This window comes from Phascolarctos cinereus, unplaced genomic scaffold (genome assembly GCF_003287225.1).
Source record: "Phascolarctos cinereus isolate Bilbo 61053 unplaced genomic scaffold, phaCin_HiC Scaffold_1;HRSCAF=81, whole genome shotgun sequence".
NCBI lineage: Eukaryota > Metazoa > Chordata > Mammalia > Diprotodontia > Phascolarctidae > Phascolarctos > Phascolarctos cinereus.
This window is the reverse complement of record NW_027555514.1, coordinates 284,247,866-284,269,815: the sequence shown is the minus strand read 5'-3', so window position 1 is coordinate 284,269,815 and position 21,950 is coordinate 284,247,866. Positions and strand designations below refer to the sequence as shown.

At 51.7% G+C, this 21,950-nt stretch overlaps 1 protein-coding gene across 4 annotated transcripts in view; it reads left to right on the top strand.

Moving 5' to 3' along the window:
- Nucleotides 1-15,136, top strand: part of SLC25A17 (solute carrier family 25 member 17) — a 32,988-nt gene extending 17,852 nt beyond the window's left edge. For 2 of the 4 annotated variants that reach the window (XM_020982677.2, XM_020982678.2), the window contains exons 2-9: nt 1,124-1,184; nt 3,063-3,129; nt 3,810-3,961; nt 8,890-9,006; nt 9,698-9,843; nt 10,098-10,193; nt 12,781-12,863; nt 14,034-15,136. In XM_020982677.2, the coding sequence (XP_020838336.1) occupies nt 1,124-1,184; nt 3,063-3,129; nt 3,810-3,961; nt 8,890-9,006; nt 9,698-9,843; nt 10,098-10,193; nt 12,781-12,863; nt 14,034-14,181 (870 nt within the window). In that variant the 3' untranslated portion in view covers nt 14,182-15,136. The other 2 variants (XM_078147558.1, XM_020982679.2) reach the window with 2 other exon arrangements.
- Nucleotides 15,137-21,950: the final 6,814 nt, after the last annotated feature.

Genomic DNA, 21,950 nt, shown 5'->3' with positions numbered 1-21,950 from the left:
TAATCCACTGGAGAAGGAAATGGCAAACCGCTCCAGCATCCTTGCCGAGAAAACTCCATGGACAGTGTGGTCCATGGGGTCATGCAAAGTTGGACGTGAATGAACCCCTGGATAGCAGTCACCACCTGACACCGAGCTTGGCACCGAGGAGTCTTGTGAGAAGTGTTTATTGGGTTCCGTTTTATTCCTCAGCAGAAGCTTTTGTGTGTTTTCCTTTGCGACACCAAACAGTGACTTAAAGAAAATCTTGGACAACACTTTTCCAAGATTTTTGTGGAAAATAAGGCTGAATAATTAAATTGTATCAACTGAATGGGAAAAGGCTTGGATTTTCATCCTAGCTCTGCCAAGTGACCTTAGGTAAGCCAGCTTTCCCTCTGGGCCTCAGTTTCCCCATCTTTAAAATGACGGGGATGAACTAAATGGTCCCTCCGGCTCCTTTTAACTCTAAATTCTGTAATCCTTGTTTTTTCTTGCTTGAGGAAGGCAATCTGAATAAATAACGAAGAGTGAAAAGACAGGTTTTCTTCCTGCTGACTCTTGCCCGGTGCCTCTCTGGGTAGCATGGAAAATTGGCCCGTGTGGCTTCAGTTGCCCAGCCCCTGCATTAATGCCGTCTCCAGGGGTCTCCTAGATGTACCCCAGCATTTTTAGGACCTGTTTTGATAAACACATAGTCATGGATTCCTTTTTGTTTTGGAAAAATCAGTTCTTCCATCTGTGAATCTTTAAAGTGCTATAGAAATGTTGTTGTCTTTCCTCATCTTATTCTTAGCAGAAGTGTGACGTGAAGAAATAATGCGGGGCAGCTAGGTGACGCAGTGGATACAGCACTGGCCCTGGATTCAAGAGGACCTGAGTTCAAATCTGGCCTCAGACACATAACACTTACTAGCTGTGTGACCCTGGGCAAGTCACTTAACCCCATTGCCTGTCTCCCCTCCCAAAAAAAAAAGTAATAATAATTCCCAGAGGTGCTAAGAGACTCCTAGAGCCTGGGCTTTTGAGGCTGGGGAGGCCAGCTAGGATGGCCGCCTTGTTGGGGAGGAGGTGCTCCTGGTCAGCTCTGGCTTGGGCTTCCCCTTGTGAGACTGTGAGCTAAGTGTTCTTTCCACTTTCACAGGGAAGCGTGACCGCCATGACAGTGTTTTTCCCTTTGGACACCGCCAGGCTTCGACTTCAGGGTGAGTAAATCTCTCCGTTGGGGGGTGAGCGTGCTCTCATTTGCCTGATGGCCGGCAGCCACTCACTCCCTCCTTCTTGGGAGCAGCACATGGATGACGGCTTCCTCGAGGGACCTGCTGTCGCCCCTAGCTCCAGATGTTAGCTGTCAGGGCCTGTGGCCAGTGAGCAGGAAGAGCCCCCAGCGCAGCCCTTCAGCCACTCAAAGCCAGCCCTCTTGGTCTCCGTCAGTCTTCACATCTCCCTTTACCTCACATGCTCTTCATCTTCACGGTCCCCAGCGGCCCCCAAACATGGTGCCCAGGACTGAGCGCCCTACTGTAGGGCAAGGCATCTTTGTGCTCCTTTCTCACCTTTCTTCCTCTTACTCACTGGCTTTCTTACACGAGTGATTCTCACATCTGTGAAAAGTGTTTTGAGGCACATGCAGAGATAGTGGGTTACCCAGTACTTTGCATGCCTGACACTTAGAGCAGAAGGCACAGGTCAGGCCCAATCTGCTGAATCGAGCCTCCTGGCAGGTGCTTGTTGGGAAATGAGGGTGTCTGTGGGTGTCCTTTGTTTTGCCTACTCATTTCTGAGCTCAGCACCACCAGAAAACCTCTAGGAGCAAAGTCAGTGTCGAGTCCAGGGGGACACGCCACAGAGGGGAGGTAGAAACCCGAAACCCGCTCCCCTGTCCTCTGTAGGTCTGGACAGGCAACCTGATCCCCAGCATTGGCCATCATCCCCACCATTTTGGTTCTCCAGCCTTTGTTACAGATGCTGGAAGACCGTCAAGACGTATGTGACAGCTGAGGAGAACAATGTAGCTTTGAAATAACCATTTTGTGTTTAGTAAGCCCTTCCTGCCTCACAGGAATGCCACTTTAATTCTCAGGAAACTGGCAGGTTTTTTAATTTGCATGCTTTCAAATTGGCCGCATTGAAAAAGATGGAAAGTCGTTTGCAGCTCTCCCCCAGAGCCCCTAAACGGTGCATGCCCTTTGACCCTTGGATACCACTGCAAGGCTGGCATATGCTTTGAAGAGATTGGAGAAAGAAGACCCATCTGTGCCAAGAAACCAGCACTTTTTGGTGTAGCAAAAAGGAAGTATCTACTGACGTATACGTATATGTATTCATACGTGTGTGCGCGTGTGTGTTCCCCCTCACACACACACACCATCAGAATGTGAGCCACTTGAGAACAGGAATTGGTTTGGCTTGCTTGATTGCCCGTCAGTTGGGGAATGGCTGAACGCATAATGATACATGAATGGAATGGACAAGAGAGGATAGATTTAGAAAAACCTGGAAAGGCTTGCATGAACTGGTGCAGAGTGAAGGGAGCAGATCAGGACGACGGTTGATAGCTAACGCGGCGACCACTGTTTTGGACCATCCGGCAGAGCCTTTGGACCCTTCCTTAGAATCATGTTTTTGAATTCATGAAATAGAATACATAGCATTCTGTAGGAAACCAATTATAATGAATTACAGATGTAGCTTTTTTCTCCATCCAAGTTCACAGATCCCCTGAAATTTTGGGGGTCCTTAGATCACAGGTTAAGAACTCACTCTGATAAAGAAAACAGCTTAAAAAAATTCAGTAGCTTTGGTCAGTACAATGACCAGTCCTGATAAAGCCTGCCTCCTACCTGGAGGACCTAGCCCTGGGATTTCTCCATCTGTGGGAGCATTCCCTCCAGTGGTCGCAGACCATGGGCCTGCCTACCCGGTTCTGCTCTGGTCCTTGGGCTCCTCTTCCCTGTGTTAATCTGGGGGGATCTGACCAACCTGTGAGAGGTTGCCCTCTTTGTTGAGATTGCCAGGATGCCGGGGAGCCCATGAATGCATATGAGTCAGGGATCCTAACAGTCTCTTCTTTGATCTGCTAGTTGACGAGAAGCGGAAATCCAAGACGACACACATGGTGCTGATGGAGATCATTAAAGAGGAAGGCCTGTAAGTGAGAGGCAGTGTAGCCCAGGGGTCCTCCAAGCATGCCCGGCAGGGAGGAGGAGCTCTGACTGCCCTGGAGGACAGTGGCTCCCCGTCTGCCCCCATTGTCAGGGCAGCCTCTCCAGGCGCCAACCTGTAGCTGGCGCAGCTGATACCCAGCTTCCGTTAGGTGGGGCCAGATCTCTGCAGGGCAGCTACTGGCCTGAGCCCCTCACTAGATATATCCGGCAGGCGGGTGTTCTGTGCTTCTGCTGAAAACCAGGATCCTTTGGGAAATAGCAGTGCCAGCCTGGCCGTCAGCCAAGGTGTCCATCCTAGCCCCATGCGGTGGGAGTCACACTTGTCTTAGCTTGTGGAGCCCCCCACCCCCACCCTCCTGCCCCTTGTCCCAGGTGCTCGGCCTCTTTGAGAATATAAGACTTCAGGGGGGCAGCCAGGTGGCACCACAGTGCACAGAGTCAGGATGACCTGAGTTCAAATCTGGCCTCAGACACTTACTGGCTGTGTGATCCTGGGCAAGCCACTTAATCCTGATTGCTGCCAGAAATAACCACACACACCCACACGTAGAATATCTGACTTCTGTCTAGCTCGGGGGGGGGGGGGGGGTGCAGGGAGCGGGCCATGTGGGACCCGTTTCTGATGATTTTTGTTCCTGACGTTTTCGTTGTGTTTTTTCCCAGCCTGGCGCCGTACCGAGGGTGGTTTCCAGTCATCTCCAGCCTTTGCTGCTCCAATTTTGTCTATTTCTACGCTTTTAATAGCCTCAAAGCTGTCTGGGTCAAAGGTCAACATTCTACAACAGGAAAGGACTTGGTGGTTGGATTTGTTGCAGGTAACAAGCACTTCTGAGGGAAACACGTTCTTCAAGCATCAGTGATGTTCTGGACGTGCCTTGGAAGGATAGATTTTAGCCCCCATTAGTGCTGACCAAGGGATTGTGGCTTCTACTGGGTTGGCCAAGTCAACAAACATTTATTAAGCACCGGCTGTATGCCAGGCACCATGCAAAGCATCGGGATACAATGAAACCCAACACACAGTCACTCCCTCCAGGAGCTCACAGTCTAACAGAGCGCCAGTAAACAGCTGGGTACAGACACACTAGACCGGCTCAGTTGGAGACGTCAGGCCCAGGGAAGGCGCTAGAGCAGAGCCAGGGGCATCCTGGCAGTCGTAGGGAAAGTTCGGGGAGAGGCCATGAGGACACCGTTCCCACCCACATTCCCCCATCGCATGATTGCAGGGAACAAAGGCTTATGAGGGAGGACTGTGGCAGGAGCTGTGTTAGACTTGGTGAGGGGTGGCAAAGAAAAAGAAGATGAGGAGAAACCAGACCCTCAAGGAGTGCACAGAGCACTGGGCCTGGAGTTAGGATGACCTAAGTTCAAATCTAGCCTCAGACACTTAACTAGCTGCGTGACCCTGGGCAAGTCACTTAACCCTGATTGCCTCAAAAAAGAAAAAGAAAAAAACATTGGGTTAGAATATTCTGAGTGAAGGGGGCATCTGAATGGAGAATGGATTATGTTTTTCTGCCTAAAAGCACTTTCCTATCATCCCTCAGGGGACAGTATCTAGTGACAGTAATCTCATCTACCCATAGTCCTTTGCAGCAATGTCAAGTTTCAGAAGCACAAGAGAAAAGGACAGGCCTAGAGTCCCATTTCTGCTGCGCTTCATCAGTGGGAGTTGAACTTACTGGAAAGGCCCCCTTCGGGGACTCTCCCAGATTTGACAGCTTCTCAGCACTGCCAGGGTCACACTCAGCCACTTCCTCCTTCTGTCCTGTCTCTATGCTCCTGGTGGCCTTGGCCTCTCCTTTTTTTTTTTTTTTGGCAGTTGAGGTTAAGTGACTTGCCCAGGGTCACACAGCTAGTAAGTGTCAAGTGTTTGGTCTGAGGCCGGATTTGAACTCAGGTCCTCCTAACTTCAGGGCCGGTGCTCTATCCACTGTGGCACCTAGCTGCCCCCCCCCGACACTTTTAATCAAGCTTGTGGAGTTGAGCTGTGGAGACCCTTCTCTGTCTGGCTGGGGGTTATGCCCTCTCCTGTGGGCCCTGGGGGCTGTGTAGCGCCCTCTCCTCTAGCATCTGGACCCAGAGGGTGTTGGGGAAAGCCCTACTGGGCCACATTGGAAACATGCCCCTTTCCAGGACACCCAAGAGAATGCCCAGGCTACCTTTCTCCTTCAAAGAAGTGCATCTTTTATTCCAGTGATAATAACTGGCCTTTCTCTAGCACCTCGAGGTTAGGAAAGCCTCGTTGAACCTCACAAAAGTATTAGGAGATAAGTGTGGGGAAACCGAGGCACAGGTCTGCTAAGTGACTTGCCCAAGACCTCATTATGTTGGAGGCAGGATTCCAGCCCAGGCGTTCCTGACTATGTACTCCACCCCCCCCCCCAATTATGGAGTCTTTGAACCTTCCTGGGCCTTAAGCCTGGCTTTGGAGGAGTCTTTGTTTAAGCTAAGTCTCTTCCTGCTGTGAGAGTCTTCGGGCTTGGAGATGGTCCCAGTGTTGATTAGTAGAATAGAGGCAAATGAAATAACGAAATCATGTTTTCAGTCCAACCACGTTGCCTTGCCACGTTGATCCTTTCTGACCTTTCCACTGTAAGACTGGACTTCCTGAGGGCAGACACAGGGGCTGGTGTGCAGGGAGGACCCTCGAGGTCACCTGATCCAACCAGCTCCTACAAATGTGTAGACTGGGGGGCGGGGGGGCGAGGAGGTGCAGTTGTTGAAGTGGAAGACTGTTCTTTGCTTCGAGCCTCTTTATTTCTCATAATAACTCTTGTTTTGGTTTTTTCAGTCTTACTGCCAATATATTCTCCAAGTAATTAGAGAAAATGTTGCTCTTCCTGCTGGGAGCCTTGTCATGGTATAATAATAAACTGTGTGGGAACCAGGCATTGTTCTCTCCAAAGACTAGCAGAAACCCGGCTGTTGTTCAAACTCTGCATCAAACTTGGGAATTTATTCCTTGATGCTGGGTTTGTGCCTCGCACCCACAGCAGTGAGCCCTCTGGCCCAGAAGGTTGGCAGGCTGGGTCCGGAGGTCTCTTCACACTGTACGTCAGGGGTGTCAGCAGGGCCTTGCAGGCACGGCCCACTTCTCTTGGGGCTCCTTCCCTGTAGTTAAGGCAGATCAGACGGCTTGTGGGCAGGATTCCAGAGCTCCACCGAGACCCACCTATCATCTGTGTAGTGCCCTCTCCTCTGCTGTGCGTTGGTGGGCTGGGGCCCAGAGGGTGGCCGACTCCTCCCCTTGGGGTGCTGCACGTAACCCGGAGGAGCTGAGAGGTGGCTCTTCGTACTGTTGTTCGTGAGCCCCCACCAGCGTGCTCCCTTTTGAGTGTCTAGGAGGTGAGAGCAACTGGCCAGCCAGAGTTAATTAATTTTTGGGTTTTTTTGCTTTTTTTGTGAGGCAGTTGTGGTTAAGTGACCTGCCCAGGGTCACACAGCTAGTAAGAGTCAAGTGTCTGAGGCTGGATTTGAACTCAGGTCCTCCTGACTCCAAGGCTGGAGCTCTGTCCACAATTAATGTTTTGTTAAGGGCATTTGCTAGAGAGGTGAGAGCAATTGGTACACTACATTCCCTCTGAAAGTCTGGGACCTGAAGCCAGGGCAAATGTGGGGTCGTGCTCGGAGCACATGTGACCTGTGGCTGCCAGAAGTCCTTTCCTCTTTTCGTGGCGGTCCTTTTCCCCTTCCCTGTAACTTTGCACTGGGCTCTTTCTAGAGCTGCCATTCCTCAGGGTGTCTAGTTTATCCGTGGCTACTGCTCCTGCTCTGTGGCAAGTGCAGACCCCTGACTCTTTGAAGGGGGGGGGCAGGCAGCTCCTCCCTTACAGCCCCAGGACTCAGCGGCTTGGTTGTTGATTGATTGACTCCGTGGAGGAATCTGGGCTTTTCATGTTCATTGGGGATGGGGCTTCCTTTCTGTTGGTCCCTTCCCCCTGCCCCAAAACTGAACTCTCCCTTCTAGCAAATACAGCTCTTCATTTAACAGCGTACACAGTGTTCTGACCCCTTAGCCCCCAGCCTCTCTCCTGAGAGGAGGGAGGGAGATTTCATTAGCTTTTATTTCTCCGGGAACAGCAGTGTTCAGCAGAGATCCCTAATTGACTTCAGCCCCTGCTGGATAGAGTATATTCTGGGCATATGATGCAGCGTAATTAAATCTGTGTAGAGGTTGGAGGCTGCTAGGCCACAATGTCCTGTATGTTGTCTGATGAGGCACTGATGGGCTTTGTTATGAGGAGGAGGGAGGGAATCACCTGTACCTGGCCTATCAGTACGCCAGGAAGCATTTCTTACGCAATCTAGGCCCAAAGACAAAAATGGAATAGCCCCTGCCCTCCAGGAGTTTGGGAAGGTGTGTGTGCACATCTCTCAGAGGCAGCTTGTGAAAGAGTTGCTATAGCAACAAATCATTGCCTGGTGCTTGAGCCTTTCCAAAGGCAGGCCCATGGCTAGTCCATCCTTGAAGCCTTTCCTAGGTGGGCAGGCTGGCCAAGGTCACCCCCAGGCCACTATGACCCCTACGAGCCAGGGGAGGCCTAGGATATCAAATAGAGCCACAGCAAACCTGGAGTATGACAGGCTCGGGTCAGTTCACCGGAATTTTCATTTGTTATCACATGCTCTTGGGGCTTGAGTCAGCAGCCTCAGGTTTGTAATTCTGTACAGCAGGAGAGGAAATAGAACTTGTCTCCTGGGCATTCCCTGCGGCATTCTTTGAGGAAGCAGTGCTCGCTCCCTGCACGCCTGCTTTGAGATTCCTAAATCAAAGCCATCTGGGTCCTGGGGCTTCAGGGACACCACTGCTCCCTGGGGTCCTGCCTGCTGGTGCTGGCTTGTTGGCATCCCTCCGAGTGGATGCTCCAGGCCTGCCTTCCCGCCCTAGTAAACGTCACTCTCCTTCTGTTAATTGTTTCAGGACTGTCCTTTAAAAGAATCTGTTAAAGTCTCAAGATGATGTTAAATTGGGATGATGTGTTTTTAAAAGAGAAGCACCTGGCCTCACTGTGTTGTTCCAGCCCAAGGCCTCCCTGTAGGACCCAGGTCCCTGCCCCTCCTGAATCTTGTAAGGAGCAAGCGGAGCGTACTGCTTGTGACGCTGTCCCCAGCCCACTGCTTGCTGCCTGCCTGTCTGAATGGACATGTGAATGTGTGGGAGGGAGCTCTCCTGAGAGCCAGGCTTCTCCCCACCGTGCCCTCCCTGGCTCTCACTGTGTCTCGGGTTTGTCTTGGTAGAGACTGACCCCCAGTTAAATCAGAGGCCGAGAGCAATGAAGGTGCCTGCTTGGGTCACTTTTGCCTGTCTTCACATTCCTCATTTGGGAAGTGGGGGAGTTTTTCTCTGAAACAGCCCACAGTCAAGATGCCATTTTGCATCTTGGGCAGCGCCCATCGCTGCCACACCACTTGAGGAATAGAAAAGGTTGTGCCTGCTTTTCCTATGAAGAAACCCCAGTTTTCGTGGTCAGAGACAGTCCTGTTAATGGTTCACTCTCTGTCTCTGCATGTGTCTGTGTCTCTCTGTCTCTGTCTCTCTGCAGTCTCTTTGTCTCCCACCAGCCACATTCCCTCCTGAATCACTTCTAACAGTAGAGGCTTATGTGACCCCCCAGCCCAGCCCAGAGAGGCCCAGGCCCCGCTTTGATGTTGGTCTCTGTCCTCCATGGCAGAAGAGGTGGTAGCCAGGTCCGTGGTGACACTTCCCTTAGCCCTGCCTCTGCTTCCTTTCCTGACCCAGGTGTGGTGAACGTGCTCCTGACCACGCCGCTCTGGGTGGTGAACACGCGGCTGAAACTCCAGGGGGCCAAGTTCAGAAATGAAGACATTGTGCCCACCAACTACAAGGGCATCTTAGGTGAGGGCCTCCAGGTGAAAGCTTCCCGCTTCCAGCGGAATGCTTTTTCTGACATCCCCGTCCTGTTGATGGCCCTGCCCCAGGGGTACCCGTTTGTCCCTCGTCTCCTCCCAGTCTCTGAGTTTGAGGGACACAGCCAGTGGGGAGGAGGGACAGGCGTGCTTCCTGCATTGGCCGGACCTCTCCCAAGGCTTGGCCTATTGCCCTGGAGTTGTGCTGGAATGAAGCGTGCTTGCCCTGTGTGGGAAGGGGCGCTGGCCAAGCATTCTGGCCTGGGAATGGCAGCCTCTGGGCAGGCATCTCTGTGACAGGGTGTGCTGGCCTGGTATCTCCATTGAAGCTGCAGGGCTAAGGCACGGAGAAGGATGGGGCCAGTGATTTCCTTGGCAGGAAGAGGAAATGCCCTTCGCCAGTGCAGGTTGGCACTTTCCCTGTACAGAGCCTCGGAGAGCTTCCTGGGGCCCTGATTGGAGGCAGGACGTGCCTAAGGTCCACAGCTCGTGGGTATCAGAGGAAGGCCTGGACGTCAGCTCCCCCCTGCTACCTCACGAAGCCTCTGTCACCGTCGGGCAGGAGCATGTCTGGCCTTTCTGAAAAGCTGGTCCCTAAGCTGCCTGCAGGGAGCCGCTCTGCCCAGGGCCTCTCCCCTTTGCCCCTTTGGTTCTGGAGCTTCCTGTCTCCTCTCACACAGATGCTTTCCACCAAATCATGCGGGACGAAGGGGTCATGGCTCTGTGGAACGGCACGCTTCCCTCCCTCCTGCTGGTCTTCAACCCGGCCATCCAGTTCATGTTCTACGAGGGGCTCAAGAGGCAGCTCCTGAAGAGACGAGTGCAGGTACGGGCCATGTGCGGGAGCCAGGCCTTTGAGGCGGAGGGCAAAGGGGGCTCTGGGTCCTGGCCCTTGTGGCCTGTGGCATGGGGGCTCTGGGTCCTGGCCTTTGTGGCCTGTGGTGTGGGGATTATGGGTCCTGGCCCTTGTGGCCTGTGGCGTGGGGATTATGGGTCCTGGTCCTTGTGGCTTGTGGCATGGGGGCTCTAGGTCCTGGTCCTTCTAAGGCTCAACTCTGTTTTCTTCCTTCTGCTGGGCAGCTTTCTTCTTTGGACGTGTTTGTCATTGGGGCCATTGCTAAGGCCATTGCCACCACAGTCACTTACCCGATGCAGATGGTGCAGTCCATTCTGAGGGTGAGTATGGGCCTGTCACGGGAGACTTTTACCCGTAGCCCAGGGCAGCTCTGGGGAGCAGGGGCTCACCCAGCCCCAGCTGGGAGTGTTAAGGCCTCACTGTTTGACAAGACCTGCTGGGAAAACCAGAAGGCCCTGTCTCCCATGTCCCCCCCACGTCCCGCTGTGTCTGGCGAGAAGCTCACACGCCCAGATGGACACATGAGCTTGGCATGAAAAAGATCATGTTGTAAACGAATCAGAGGAGCTTCATCTGGGAGAGGGGGGTAGAGAAGAACGCAGAAGCTGAAATGGACTGTTTGGATGACACAAAAGTGAAAAGGTTCTTGTGCAATCAAAATCAGTGGAGTTAAAATAAGAAGAGAAACAACTAACTGGGGGAAAAATAGGCAAAACAGGTCAGAACCATGACCTTGCCTTTTACAAGCGTTTAGAAGCGTCCCACCTCTCCCCAGAAACTCTGAAGGGCAGCCATGTCCAGGAGCAGCAGGACGCACCATGTGTCTCGCGCCCGCTCAGCACGTCTCTCTGGGTGGTCTTCACTGGGTGGTTTTCCCTTAGACTGGACGGAGTCTTGCTTTGAGCCACTTCTTGAGCGTATGGGCTTTCAGAAATCCCCGATTTAGAAGACTCAAAATGGGGATGTCTGTACATTTTGAGAACAGAGTTCTCAAAACCTGCAGCATTGCCCCTGAGACAATGAAAAGCTTGAGAGACAGTGTCTGGGTAATTAGCAGTCAATTTATGAATTAGGTTGGCTGCTAATCAATAAATTGATGAACAGTGGTCTCTCTCAGTAACCAAAGACAAAACCATGAAGATCACTGAGTATTTAAATACCTTTGGAAAAGGGAGTGCCCCTGAAAGCTGAAAATCAACCCTAACTGGTGAACAGTTAATGAGGGGGTAAGTGACTTGCCCCGGGTCACACAGCTAGTGAGTGTTATGTGTCTGAGGCCAGATTTGAACTCAGGTCCTCCTGATTCCAGGGTCAGTGCTCTATCCACTGTGCCACCGAGCTGACCCCAGGGGTTGGACTGTCAAATAAGGAGGTAGGCTGAAAACCCTCAACCCCTCCTGCAGAGAACAGCCTTGATCATGAGACTCAGCGGCCTCCCACCCACTGGACAAAGGAATCCATTTCTACTCAGACCACTTTGGATGGTTTTCTCCTGCATGAGCTGAGTCACCCTAAACTCCAGTGGAGTGGTGCAAGGACATGGGCTTAACACTTGGGGACCAGAATTCACCCAGATTAGATTTCTGTTTACACTCCAAACAGAAGTAAGGTCTTCCAGTTGGGTGGGGTCCTGCCCAAGGTCACAGAGCCCACGGGTGCCTGAGGGGTAGGCCGGTCTCATCTGTCAGCCTTGTCCTTGGGAGACTGGCTGAATGACCTACAGGGGCTGTCCCTGAATGAGAAAGTAGAAAGAAAAAGCCTCAATGCTGATTTAATAGTTGGTTGTTAATATAACAGAAAAGAGTCACTTCCCTCACCCCTCATGCTGCTCCCATGCCCCCTTTTCTTCTGACTTCTGCGAGGACGGCCAGGGTGGCCGTTAGCAGATCTGCACAGTGTGGACCCCTGGGGGCCTTTGTGCCTGGTGCCACAGCAGAGGGTCATCACCACGCCGGCCCCAGGAGGATGAAGTTGGGGCCCCCTGCCAAGGCCTAGATGAGTGTGATGGCTGGGGATGGTGGAGGAAGGACCCATTGATGCAACTGAGAAAGAAAAGCGAGGTGGGACCCGACCACTCCCCTCTCATTCTGACACAGCAGGTGATCCAGGAGCTGAGTCTTGGCAGTTACAGGCACTGCACAGGAGCCCAGGTTCCAGCCATCTCTCCAGCTTAGCTAGGAGTGTTGAAGGGGTTTGTGAAGTCACAGCTTTGTTTTAGGGTTCAATGAAGTCGATTCATTTTGAGTTCCACGTGGGAAAAAGCAGAATGCTGGTGGATTGCTCCTTGCTCAGCTCATTCTCAATCATACTTAGCTTTCACAGTGGCCACTTAGCGGAAATGTTTTTGCCTGGTCATGGTCCTCCTCGATGGCCCCTAGCAGCCTGGACAGCACCAGTGGAGCCCACGCTTGGGGAGGCCCAACCCTGTGGTTGGCCCCGAGCTAAGAACCAGCCTGGAGGTGTTTGCCAGGGGCTCCCCCAAGTCTGCTTCTCAGCCACAGATGCTGCGCAGAGAACATGTGAAGGGCCTGCCTTCTGGGTGGCTGGAGGGAGCACCTTGCCATGCCTCATGGGCCCTGGGAAGAGGGAAGCCCTCGGTCCAGTGGCTTCCAGAGACGCTGATGGGAACACTCACGTGGTTGGTCCCCCAGCTGTCTGCTGATTAGCCTCAGGTGGAGGAGCAGAAGAAAGGGGAGATGGTCATCGTTGCCTTGGTTAGCTGGGGCTGGTGAGACTCTCCCAGCTCTGTCTGCCCCTTCACTGAGGAGGTGACAGGCCATTCAAAATGTCTTCGTGACTGCCCGTTGTCACTGCGTTATCCCCCGGCTCCTCTCTGTGCAGATGCGAAGGTGAGTGCAGCTCAGAAAATAATTGCTGGGGGGGTCTCTGTCTGCATCCTTTTCCCAGTTTGGGCGTCACAGGCTGAACCCCGAAAACAGAACATTAGGAAGCCTTCGGAATGTTCTTTACCTTCTTCACCAGCGAGTGAGGTGAGTCCTTCCCTGCCCCTCCCTGTCCTCTCCTATAACAAGGAGACCTCTGCCAGTGTCTGGGGGGTGGGAATGGCCTTCATCCCATGGCTTCTCTGTTCATTTACACACTCAAAATTTATTATTAAAGAAAATAGACTTAAATTCAGGGCCCCCACCAAGAAAAAATCTGCAAGAACTCTCCTTACTGTCTGATTGTGAAATCTCTGCTGCTGTCCCAGACAGACAGGGGTCTTCTAGTCCTGGCTTTTCCTGAGGGGCGGGGGCCACCTGGGCAGGGGTTCTAGCCGCTCTGTCTCTCCCTTCCCTTTCCTACATCACCATGAAAGTGAGGGCAAGAGCTTAGGGGCCAAGGCTGTTTATTGGAGCTCTGTAGAAGGAAGCACTGCCTGGTGCATTCGGTCACTTGGCCTTCCCCAGCCAGCAAAAAACCAGTGGTCCCCTCCTCGCCTAGTGCCTCTCTTCCTTTCCTGTAGAATTGGTTGGGGGCTGAGTCTCAGGGAAGTAAGTAGACTGGACAGTTGGGGGTAGTATGGCTTTGTCCCAGGACACACAGTGTATGTGCCCCAGCTGGGGGGTGGCTGGTGGGACCGTCCTGTCAAACATCTGGCCAGAGGCCCGCGGCGGCCCTCCAGGTGCTGCCAAGTCACTTCCAGATGGCTTAGCTCTTTCCCTCTGGATTCTGGCTGCTGGCCTTGCCCCAGGTTGGGTTGAGTGGTGCCTGGAGGGGCCAGGGAGGTGAGATTGAGCTCTGTTCTGCTGGAAGCTTCATCCCCTTTCAGCTGCTCTTTGGCAGTGCAGAGGCAGTTGAAATAGCCCCGTGATTGGTCTCTGCTTTTGGCATCCCTGAGGCCCTCCAGCTGCCAACAGTCTGTGTCCTCTTCAGTAAGATCCTGTCAGGGCCCCCTCGTCTCCTTGCTTCCTAGTTTTGGGACTGGTGGGTCATCCCTACCCAGCTGATCTCCTGCATTTCAAGGAGATTGGAAGTAGGCTCTGAGATTTCAGCAACAGAAAGTCTGAGCTGGACGTGATGTCTCTCCATGGCTGGTTCTGTCCTGGGGATGAACGTAGGGTACCGTGCCCTGGTGCCGTCCATCCCGTCCTCTTCTCAGGAATATGTCCTTTTCCAGGCTGCTTTTGCACCAACCTGCCCACCCTGTTTCCTCCTAGGCGTTTTGGAGTAATGGGACTTTACAAAGGCCTGGAGGCCAAGCTGCTGCAGACCGTGCTCACGGCTGCCCTCATGTTCCTAGTCTATGAGAAGCTGACTGCGGCCACCTTCACAGTCATGGGCCTGAAGAGTGGGCGCAGGTGCTGAGAGGGAGCCTGACAGAGGAAGGAGAGAGGAAGAAGGCCGAGGCTGGGGGCTCCTTCCCCACGGATGGGGAGTTGGAAGAAGAGACCCTCCTCTTACGTGCGCTGCCCTCCATCACTGGCTCTGGAAGCAGCCAAGGGGACGTGCGGCCAGAGGCCCACCAGACTGCCACCAACTTTTATCATGGTGGGTCTGATTTTTGTGGACTGAGGGTCTTAAGAAATAGAAAACTATTAAAAATCTGCAGATGAAAACACTCATTTCTTACAGAGTCGGATGGTTTCTTTAGAGGGGCGACAGTGTGGCCACCTTGGGCTCTAGCCTTTCTCCCTGGTTTCCTCCAGGTTTCTGATTCTGCTCGTTCCATGGCCTTGTCACCAGCCTCTGCCCCTGCCACTCCCAGCGTGCCCCTTGCCCCAAAATAACCCAGGGCGGTGGCCACAGCCTCTTCCCGTCCCCCTGCCCCTGCCCTTGAGGAGACGGCCTTGATGGGATTCTTGTGATGCTGTGCTCTGGGTGGTCTTTTGTTCCGACCCCATGGTCATTCTTCTTATGCTCCCTGCTACCCCCAGCCCCCCTTGGAGCCCTTTCTTGGGGAAAAGACCTGGAGCCGGACCTCAGTTCACATGGGGAACTGCCAAATGAGGAAAGTCCTTCCACCAGTGTCGGTCAGCACCCCTGCAGCTGTCTGGGGCACTGGGGGGTGAACTAGCTTTCCCAGGCTCCCACAGCCTACCTGTGTCAGAGCTGGGACTTGAACCCAGGGCTTCCTGGTTCCAGGGCCTGCTTTCTTCACTAGGCCTTGTGGTGCACATCCACCCAGCACGGCAGCCACGTGCAACAGTGAGTCAGGCGAGCCTTCCGTCCAAGGACTGTGTGCGTTATGGGGGAGGGGAGCTGTCAGATGGGACATATTGATATGGCACTTTATGATTTTCCAATAAAGTCTTGTCAAACATTTGCTGTGTGCAGACTAATCCCTGGGAGAGAGAGGACGTTTGGAAAAGACGCAATACACAATCTCTGCCCTAGAACCTGGTGGGTTGGTCAGGATGGCTGTGATGGGCAGCAGAGAGTGTCTGAGCGGCACCACGAGAGATCGCAAGGGGAAGGAGACAATGGGACGTGGCCAGTTCGGCCAGGGCTGGGAGGGCAGGGAGGGTGCTAATGTAGAGAGAGAGCTGCGCTGGCCATGCCAGAGACCGTTCAGGCGGCCCTAAGAAATGGAGCAGAGGGGACCTCGGGGCAGACTTTTGTAGTTGTGGTGCTCACAGCCAGCCACCGAGGAATTCCAAGCAGCTCCAGTAGATCTAGAAACATGGCTTGTGCAGGAGTCATTGGTACAGTGCTTGCCTCCACAGTCTTTCTCTAGAATCGAAATCCTGACTGCCAGAAGCCTTTCTGGCTGGCGGGTTCCAAGTTCATAGAAGTGCCGTGCTGGTGCTGTTCTAATTGGCTGCCATCACCCACCTGGCTAGGCCAGACTACACCCCAGGAGATCGGGTCTAGGTGATCACAGAGCTGGAAGGGGCCTCGGTGGGATGGTGTTTAAGCTGCCTTCTCCTCCGCCATTTTACAGATGAAGAAACGGGCCCAGAGAAGAAGTGATTTGCCCCAGGTCACCCAGCTAGCAAGTCCAGGCCTGTCTGACTCTCTGGACCCCATGTAGGGTTTTCTTGGCAAAGACCCTGGAGTGGTTTGCCATTTCCTTCTCCAGATGAGGAAACTGAGGCAAGCAGGGTTAAGTGACTTGCCCAGGGTCACACATCTGGTAGAGGTCTGAGGCCACATTTGAACTCGGGAAGATGAGTTTTCCTGAGTCCAGGCCCAGCGTTCTGTCCACTGTGGTGCAGCCTCCCAGCCCTAGATCATAAGGAACAGAGTCAGCTTTTGAACCCATGGCCTCTGACTCCCAGTGACTGTTGTTGACGTAATGTCAACCCTGAAACCCTAGGCTCCTTCGCAAACTTGGGATCCCTTGGAAGCAAACCTCTGCTGGACTCCCAGGGGCCGTTTTTGAGACCTTGCTCCTGGTCCTCCAGCAGCAGAGATGGCCGGCTTCCCCTCACCCTCACAGCCTGGGGGCATCGGAGAGCTCTGAGAAGAGGAGGGGCCCCCCCTGCACCAGCCCCATTGGCTCCCAGCAAGCTGCATTAAGGCTGGGCTTCCCCTGAGCCGCTTTCCACAGGCGATAAGGCCCGTTAAGCATCGTGAGTCACTGAGAAGCAATCCTCAATGGCAGTCCTGGGTCCTTCCCCCGGGCCCTGCAGCAGCTCCGGGGAACACGCCTCCTGTGTCCGTGGCCCGTGTGTTCCGACCTGCGGGGGGAGGTAGCCAGGGGCTAAGGAGGGCGCCGCCGCGGCCCGGCTGTTGGCCTCCGTCAGGGGTGGACAGTTTTCGCTTTCTCTCTGCCTTCGTTCCTATGGTGATTACCAGACTAAGAATGGTTTCACAATTATTCAATCTTCTAGAAAATCGCGATTTGGTGCAGTTAGTGATGTTGAACCAAGCAGAAACACAAGCTCCCCACTGACGCTGAAAAGGAAGCCCCCCCACTTCCTGTTAAGTTTACCTAATGCAGACTTAATTTCTTTCACTCCTTATGAAACCAAAAATATGCATAAAGGTGCTGTTAGTGTTATTCTTCCTTCCCTTCTCTACCTCCGTGCTTTCCCTCCTTCCCTTCTTTTTTTCTTCCTTTCCCCTACCCACCCTCCCATCTCTCCTAGCTTTCTTCCCTCCCTCTCTTCTTTCATTTTCCCTCTCTCTTTTTTCCCTTCCTCTTTTCCTTTTCTACCTTCTTTCCTTCTCTCCCTCTCTCCCTTCCTTTCCTCTCCCCCCAGCCCAGGTCCTCTTTTCCCTCCCTCAGGGCTTTCCTAATGCTGATGGTGTCTGGTCTGAGTTCTTGGAGAGGTCTACTGAAGCATAAGCCATTTTGAAGTCAAGCTGTTAGGTCCCCAGGTTGGGCTTCCTCCCAAAGCACTTGTTCCTTTGCATGATCCTGCTGCTTTTTTTCCTGCCTGTTCTGTCAAGGGTGATATTTCCATAACCCCTTAAAGGAATGGCTGGTCCAGAGGGGGCAGCCGACTCTGGCAAGGTGCAGGCTAGAATCAGTAATAAGCTGTTTGAGCAGGTTGGGGCCTGCCTGCCCTATCACTGTTCCTCCAGGCTCCGTCTGGTGACAAACGTCTCCCCTGAAGGACTGATGGCCGTGGAGGTGACAGCATCATTGGATGGAAATTAATACTCTCCGTATTCATCACATGTCTTGAGACCTGGTCTCTGTACGATGTGTATCCTGATCTGTTCGATTTGAAAGGGAGAAAATAATCTTACTGTGAAAAACCTAAGGAGGATTTGGAAACTTGGTTTTGTTCCCTGGGTGATCACTGTCTCTCCCCTCCCCGGCTTCAGGTTTGTGCTAAGTGGAGATAAGAATCCAGGCATGGGTCTGGTGGGGAAGGCCTCGGTGAAAACAATCCGAGTTTGAGCATGGATGACTGATTGTCCTTTGTAGAATTTGTGCATGATGTTATCCTAATATTTCAACATCTTTCTGAGGTGGGAGGGTGGGTATTATCACCCTTCTTTTAATTAACAGATTCATGACGAGCTGAATTTTTGAACTCCCAGTCTGCTGGTCAATCGATAAACACTAAAGTGCCTCCTATGTGCCAGGCACTCACTGTGCTAAGCACTGGGGATGCAGAAAGAGGCACGGTCCCTACCCTCAGAGCTCACAGTCTCCTGGGGGAGATAATAAAAATACACAAGCAAGCTTTAGAATAAATAGGAAATAATGAACAGAGGGAGGGCCCTAGGTTTAAGAGGGGTTAGGAAAGGCTTCTTGTGGAAGGGGGGTTTTGCTATGGGCTGAAAGGAAGCCAGGAGGCAGAGATGAAGAGGATGAAGAGTTCAGGCACCAGCCAGAGAAAAGGCCCGGAGCTGAGAGACGGAGGGCCTGTTTGTGGAATGGCCAAGAGGCCAGGGTCACTGGACTGAAAAATGCCCTGGAGTGAGAGGAAGCCACTGGAGTTTATTGGGGGGGGGGGGGGTGTGTCATGCTCCGACCTTTAGGAAAATCACTTTAGTGGCTGAATGAAGGGTAGACTGGAGTGGGGAGAGACTGAGGCAGGCAGGCCCCCAAACAGTATTTCAGTAATCCAGGTGTGAGGTGATGAAGCAATGAGGCCCTCCCCCATGTGGAGAGCACCAGTTAGGCCCCCAGATCCTATTTCCTCATTGGTTTAATCTTGGCTTTCTCCCTCTCCTGGCATTACCCCAATTCTACTACCAGTAAACTTATTTTATTTATGATTCAAATGAAACCCTTAAGTATACTATATTTGACTTCTAGTCATTGAAATATAAACTGGTTTTACAATAAAGCAAACAAATCAGTTTGTCCCCAGCTGGGCTAGTGACTCAGAGCTCCATCATGATGGTTGGTCAGCCACCTGGGGCCAAGGCCTCCTTATGCAACTGCTTGAATCTCAGCTTAAGCCTTTCCTCCTGTCCTCCTCCTGTCCAGCCCCATGTAAATTATACTCATCAGAAGGCCCGAGAAGTGCTTTGTGGGATGGGTGCCTCGCATTGCTTGGGGCCTTAATGTACAGTAGAAGGATGTTGGCTGCAGCAGCCAACCCTGTGAGGATTTCGGGAAAGAAAAGGACGACCTGATTTTATAGCATAATAAACTTATGTCAGTACTGCTCCATGGAGCAGCACACTGGGCCTGCAGAAGCAGAATTGTAAAAGGGCAGTCCGTCTTGATTCCCAAAGGCACGCTCAGGGAGACTTCAGTGGGGAAGGAACAACCTTAAGAGTCATGGGATAAGCGAAGGGAATTGGAGAGGCAGGAAGGCGAACAAGCAGAATGGAGAGGTGTGATTTAGAAGATGAAATGGCATGGAAACATGCTTATTAAGCCCTTGCTCCGTGCCTAGCATTGTGCTAAGCTCTGAGGATGCTGAGAGAGAACGGAGACAGTCCCTGCACATTCCGACTGAGGGAGACCACGGGCACGGGAGGGCTCATGCTCACGTTTCGGTGTGGGGCAGATAGCAAGGGCCCAAGGCCTTGGGGAGCAAGGGCAGAACGGATGTTTCTCAATGGGTTCCAAGGTCAGAGTGAGAGGGGGCTCAAGGTATCTCCAGCAGGGGTGGGGTTGTGGCATCAGCTTCCAGCTACCAGTCGGGGCATCTTGTGCCCCCAAGGGAATTAGGCAATGGGGGTCAATGAGGGAAAGAAAAGGCCCCTCCCTGGTCCCCTCAGTGGGCATCTTTGAGTCCCCTGTTGGTGGGCTGGGGCAGGGGAGGGGAAAGGCCCTTAGATGAGGGTCGGTCTATATTTGATAAGTAAACAGGAGAAATTGGGACAAAAATAGCACAATGAGTCACGATCGCCTTTAGAGACGCCTAATAGATGTTTCACGAATCAGCCACGAGCTGGGAATTCAGCATCAATTCAATTTGACAAATGTGTCAGAGTCAGTCTCGGAGGCAGGAAGATCTGAATTCGAGTCTTAGCTCTGACCCATCCTGGCTGTGTGTGGCTTCCAGGCAACTCTCAAAGACTGGAAGTACAGAATAGTCCCCTCCCCTCTCTGCCTTACTGAGAGTTCTTGACATCAATGAAATTACCAGCTGGGACCAGATGGGCCAGAGGCAAAAAAAATGAAAGCAGCCCTGCTCTCCATCCTCGTTATGTTCTTCTGAGAGGCAGAGAATGTACCCAAACCATGGAGGTGGCCATTGGGCAGCCATTGGGGGTGGGGTGGGAGGGTCAGAGGTGGTTCTAAGCAGCCAGAGGGGTGGGGAGGGGTGCCGCCCCTTCCTTGTCTTTCAGTGACTCCTTATTTCTCAGTCAGGCTGTTCTCTGGCTGTTGCATTTCCCAGGATTCTTGTCCTTGAGCTTGCTAGGTCCATCTCTTTGTCCGTAACCACTCTTTCAGATTACTTCCTCCCAGATGAACTCTTTCACTCTTGTTCCAAGACAAATGTTTGTGGTTCTGCCTACTTTGTTAGCTTTTGGGGGACTGGTTGTTCTCTGCCTCTAACTGGTATTAGTAAAATCTTTGGGCTTCCCAGGATCATCTGTGGCTTTTGTTAACATAGTTTATTCCCTATATACGTGAGTTCACACAAGAGAGAGCATGGACACATTGGATAATTGAGGCTTACATGCACTGTTCCATGCCCATAGTCCCCCACCTCTTCCAAGAAGCACGGTGACAGGCATCTTCTCCTCTCTTTTCTTTGGTTGGTTTTGTTGTTTCAGTTTCTTAGCACCCCATTTCAGCTGTTTCATGGGATCCTTTCCAACCTAATGGTTGAGTGGAATAGGCTTGGCTGAAAGGAGAGACATGGGATACAAAGCCAGTGGGTTCTCACCAGGCCTTGGGGGTCTTCAAGGGGTCTCAGCAAGAGCAGATCTGCTGATGGCCTTCCGTTTTGTGACCTGAGCTCTTGCCTTTCTTCAGATACCCAGCACCTAGCAATGGGCCTGGTGTTCAGTAAGCACTTAATAATTGCTTGTTGTGCAGTAGATAGAGTACCAACCCTGGAATCAGGAGGACCTGAGTTCAAATCCGGCCTCAGACCAAACACTTTGACACTTACTAGCTGTGTGATGCTGGGCAAGTCACTTAACCCCAATTGCCTAAAAATAATTTGAGAAATAATAATAATTGCTTGTTGACTGGCTATAGATTGGCTGTCCCAATCCTCTTCTAGCTCCTATATGCCTTCCCCTCAATACTACCTGTTTTTAATATATATTTTATTTATTAAACTTTCCCAATATTAAAACAGTTTTAATATTCATTTGAAAAAATTTTGAGTTCCAAATTTTCTCCCACCCATCCCTCCTCCCCTGCCCCCTTAGAAGGAAACCAATATTATATCGATTATACAATACTACCTATTGTAGGTAGGTAGTGGGAAGATATATAGAAATCAGATTTAAGAAGGGGAAAAATAATAATAGCAGTAATAGTAGTAGTAGCATTTATATAGCACCTTCTGTGTGCCAGGCACTGGCCTAAATTCTTCACAACAACCCAGGGAGGTAGGCACTGTTCTTATCTTCATTTAACAGTTTAAGGGAAAGGACCCACATGTACAAAAATATTTATAGCAGCTTTTTCTGTGGTGGCAAAGAATTGGACATTGAGGGGATGCCCATCAGGTGGGGAATGGCTGAGTAAGTTGTGGTATATGAATGTAATGGAATACTATTGTGCTATAAGAAATGATGAGCAGGCAGACTTCAGAAAAACCTGGAGAGACTTGTATGGACTGATGCTGAGTGAAGGGAGCAGGACCAGGAGAATGTTGTACACAGTAACAGCCACATTATGTGACGACTAATATTGATAAACTTAACCCTTCTAAGCAATGCAAGGATCTAAGACATCTCCAAAGGTCTCATGATGGAAAATGCTGTCCACATGGAGTTTGAATGCAGATTGAAGCATGCTATTTGCTCTTTTTTTTCCTTCTGTTGTGTTTTGTTTCCTCTTTCTTATGGTTCTTCCCATTAGTTCTAATTGTTCTTTACATCATGACTAATGGGAAAATATGCTTAATATGAATGTATAAGTAGAGCCTGTATCAGACTGCATGCTGTCTTGGGGAGGGGGAGAAAATTTAAAACTCAAAAGCTTACGGAAGTGATTGTTGATAAATCAAAATAAATTAATAAAAAATTAAAAAAACCATTCAGGAAACTGAAGCAGACTGAGGTTAAGTAACTTGTCCAGGGTGACGCAG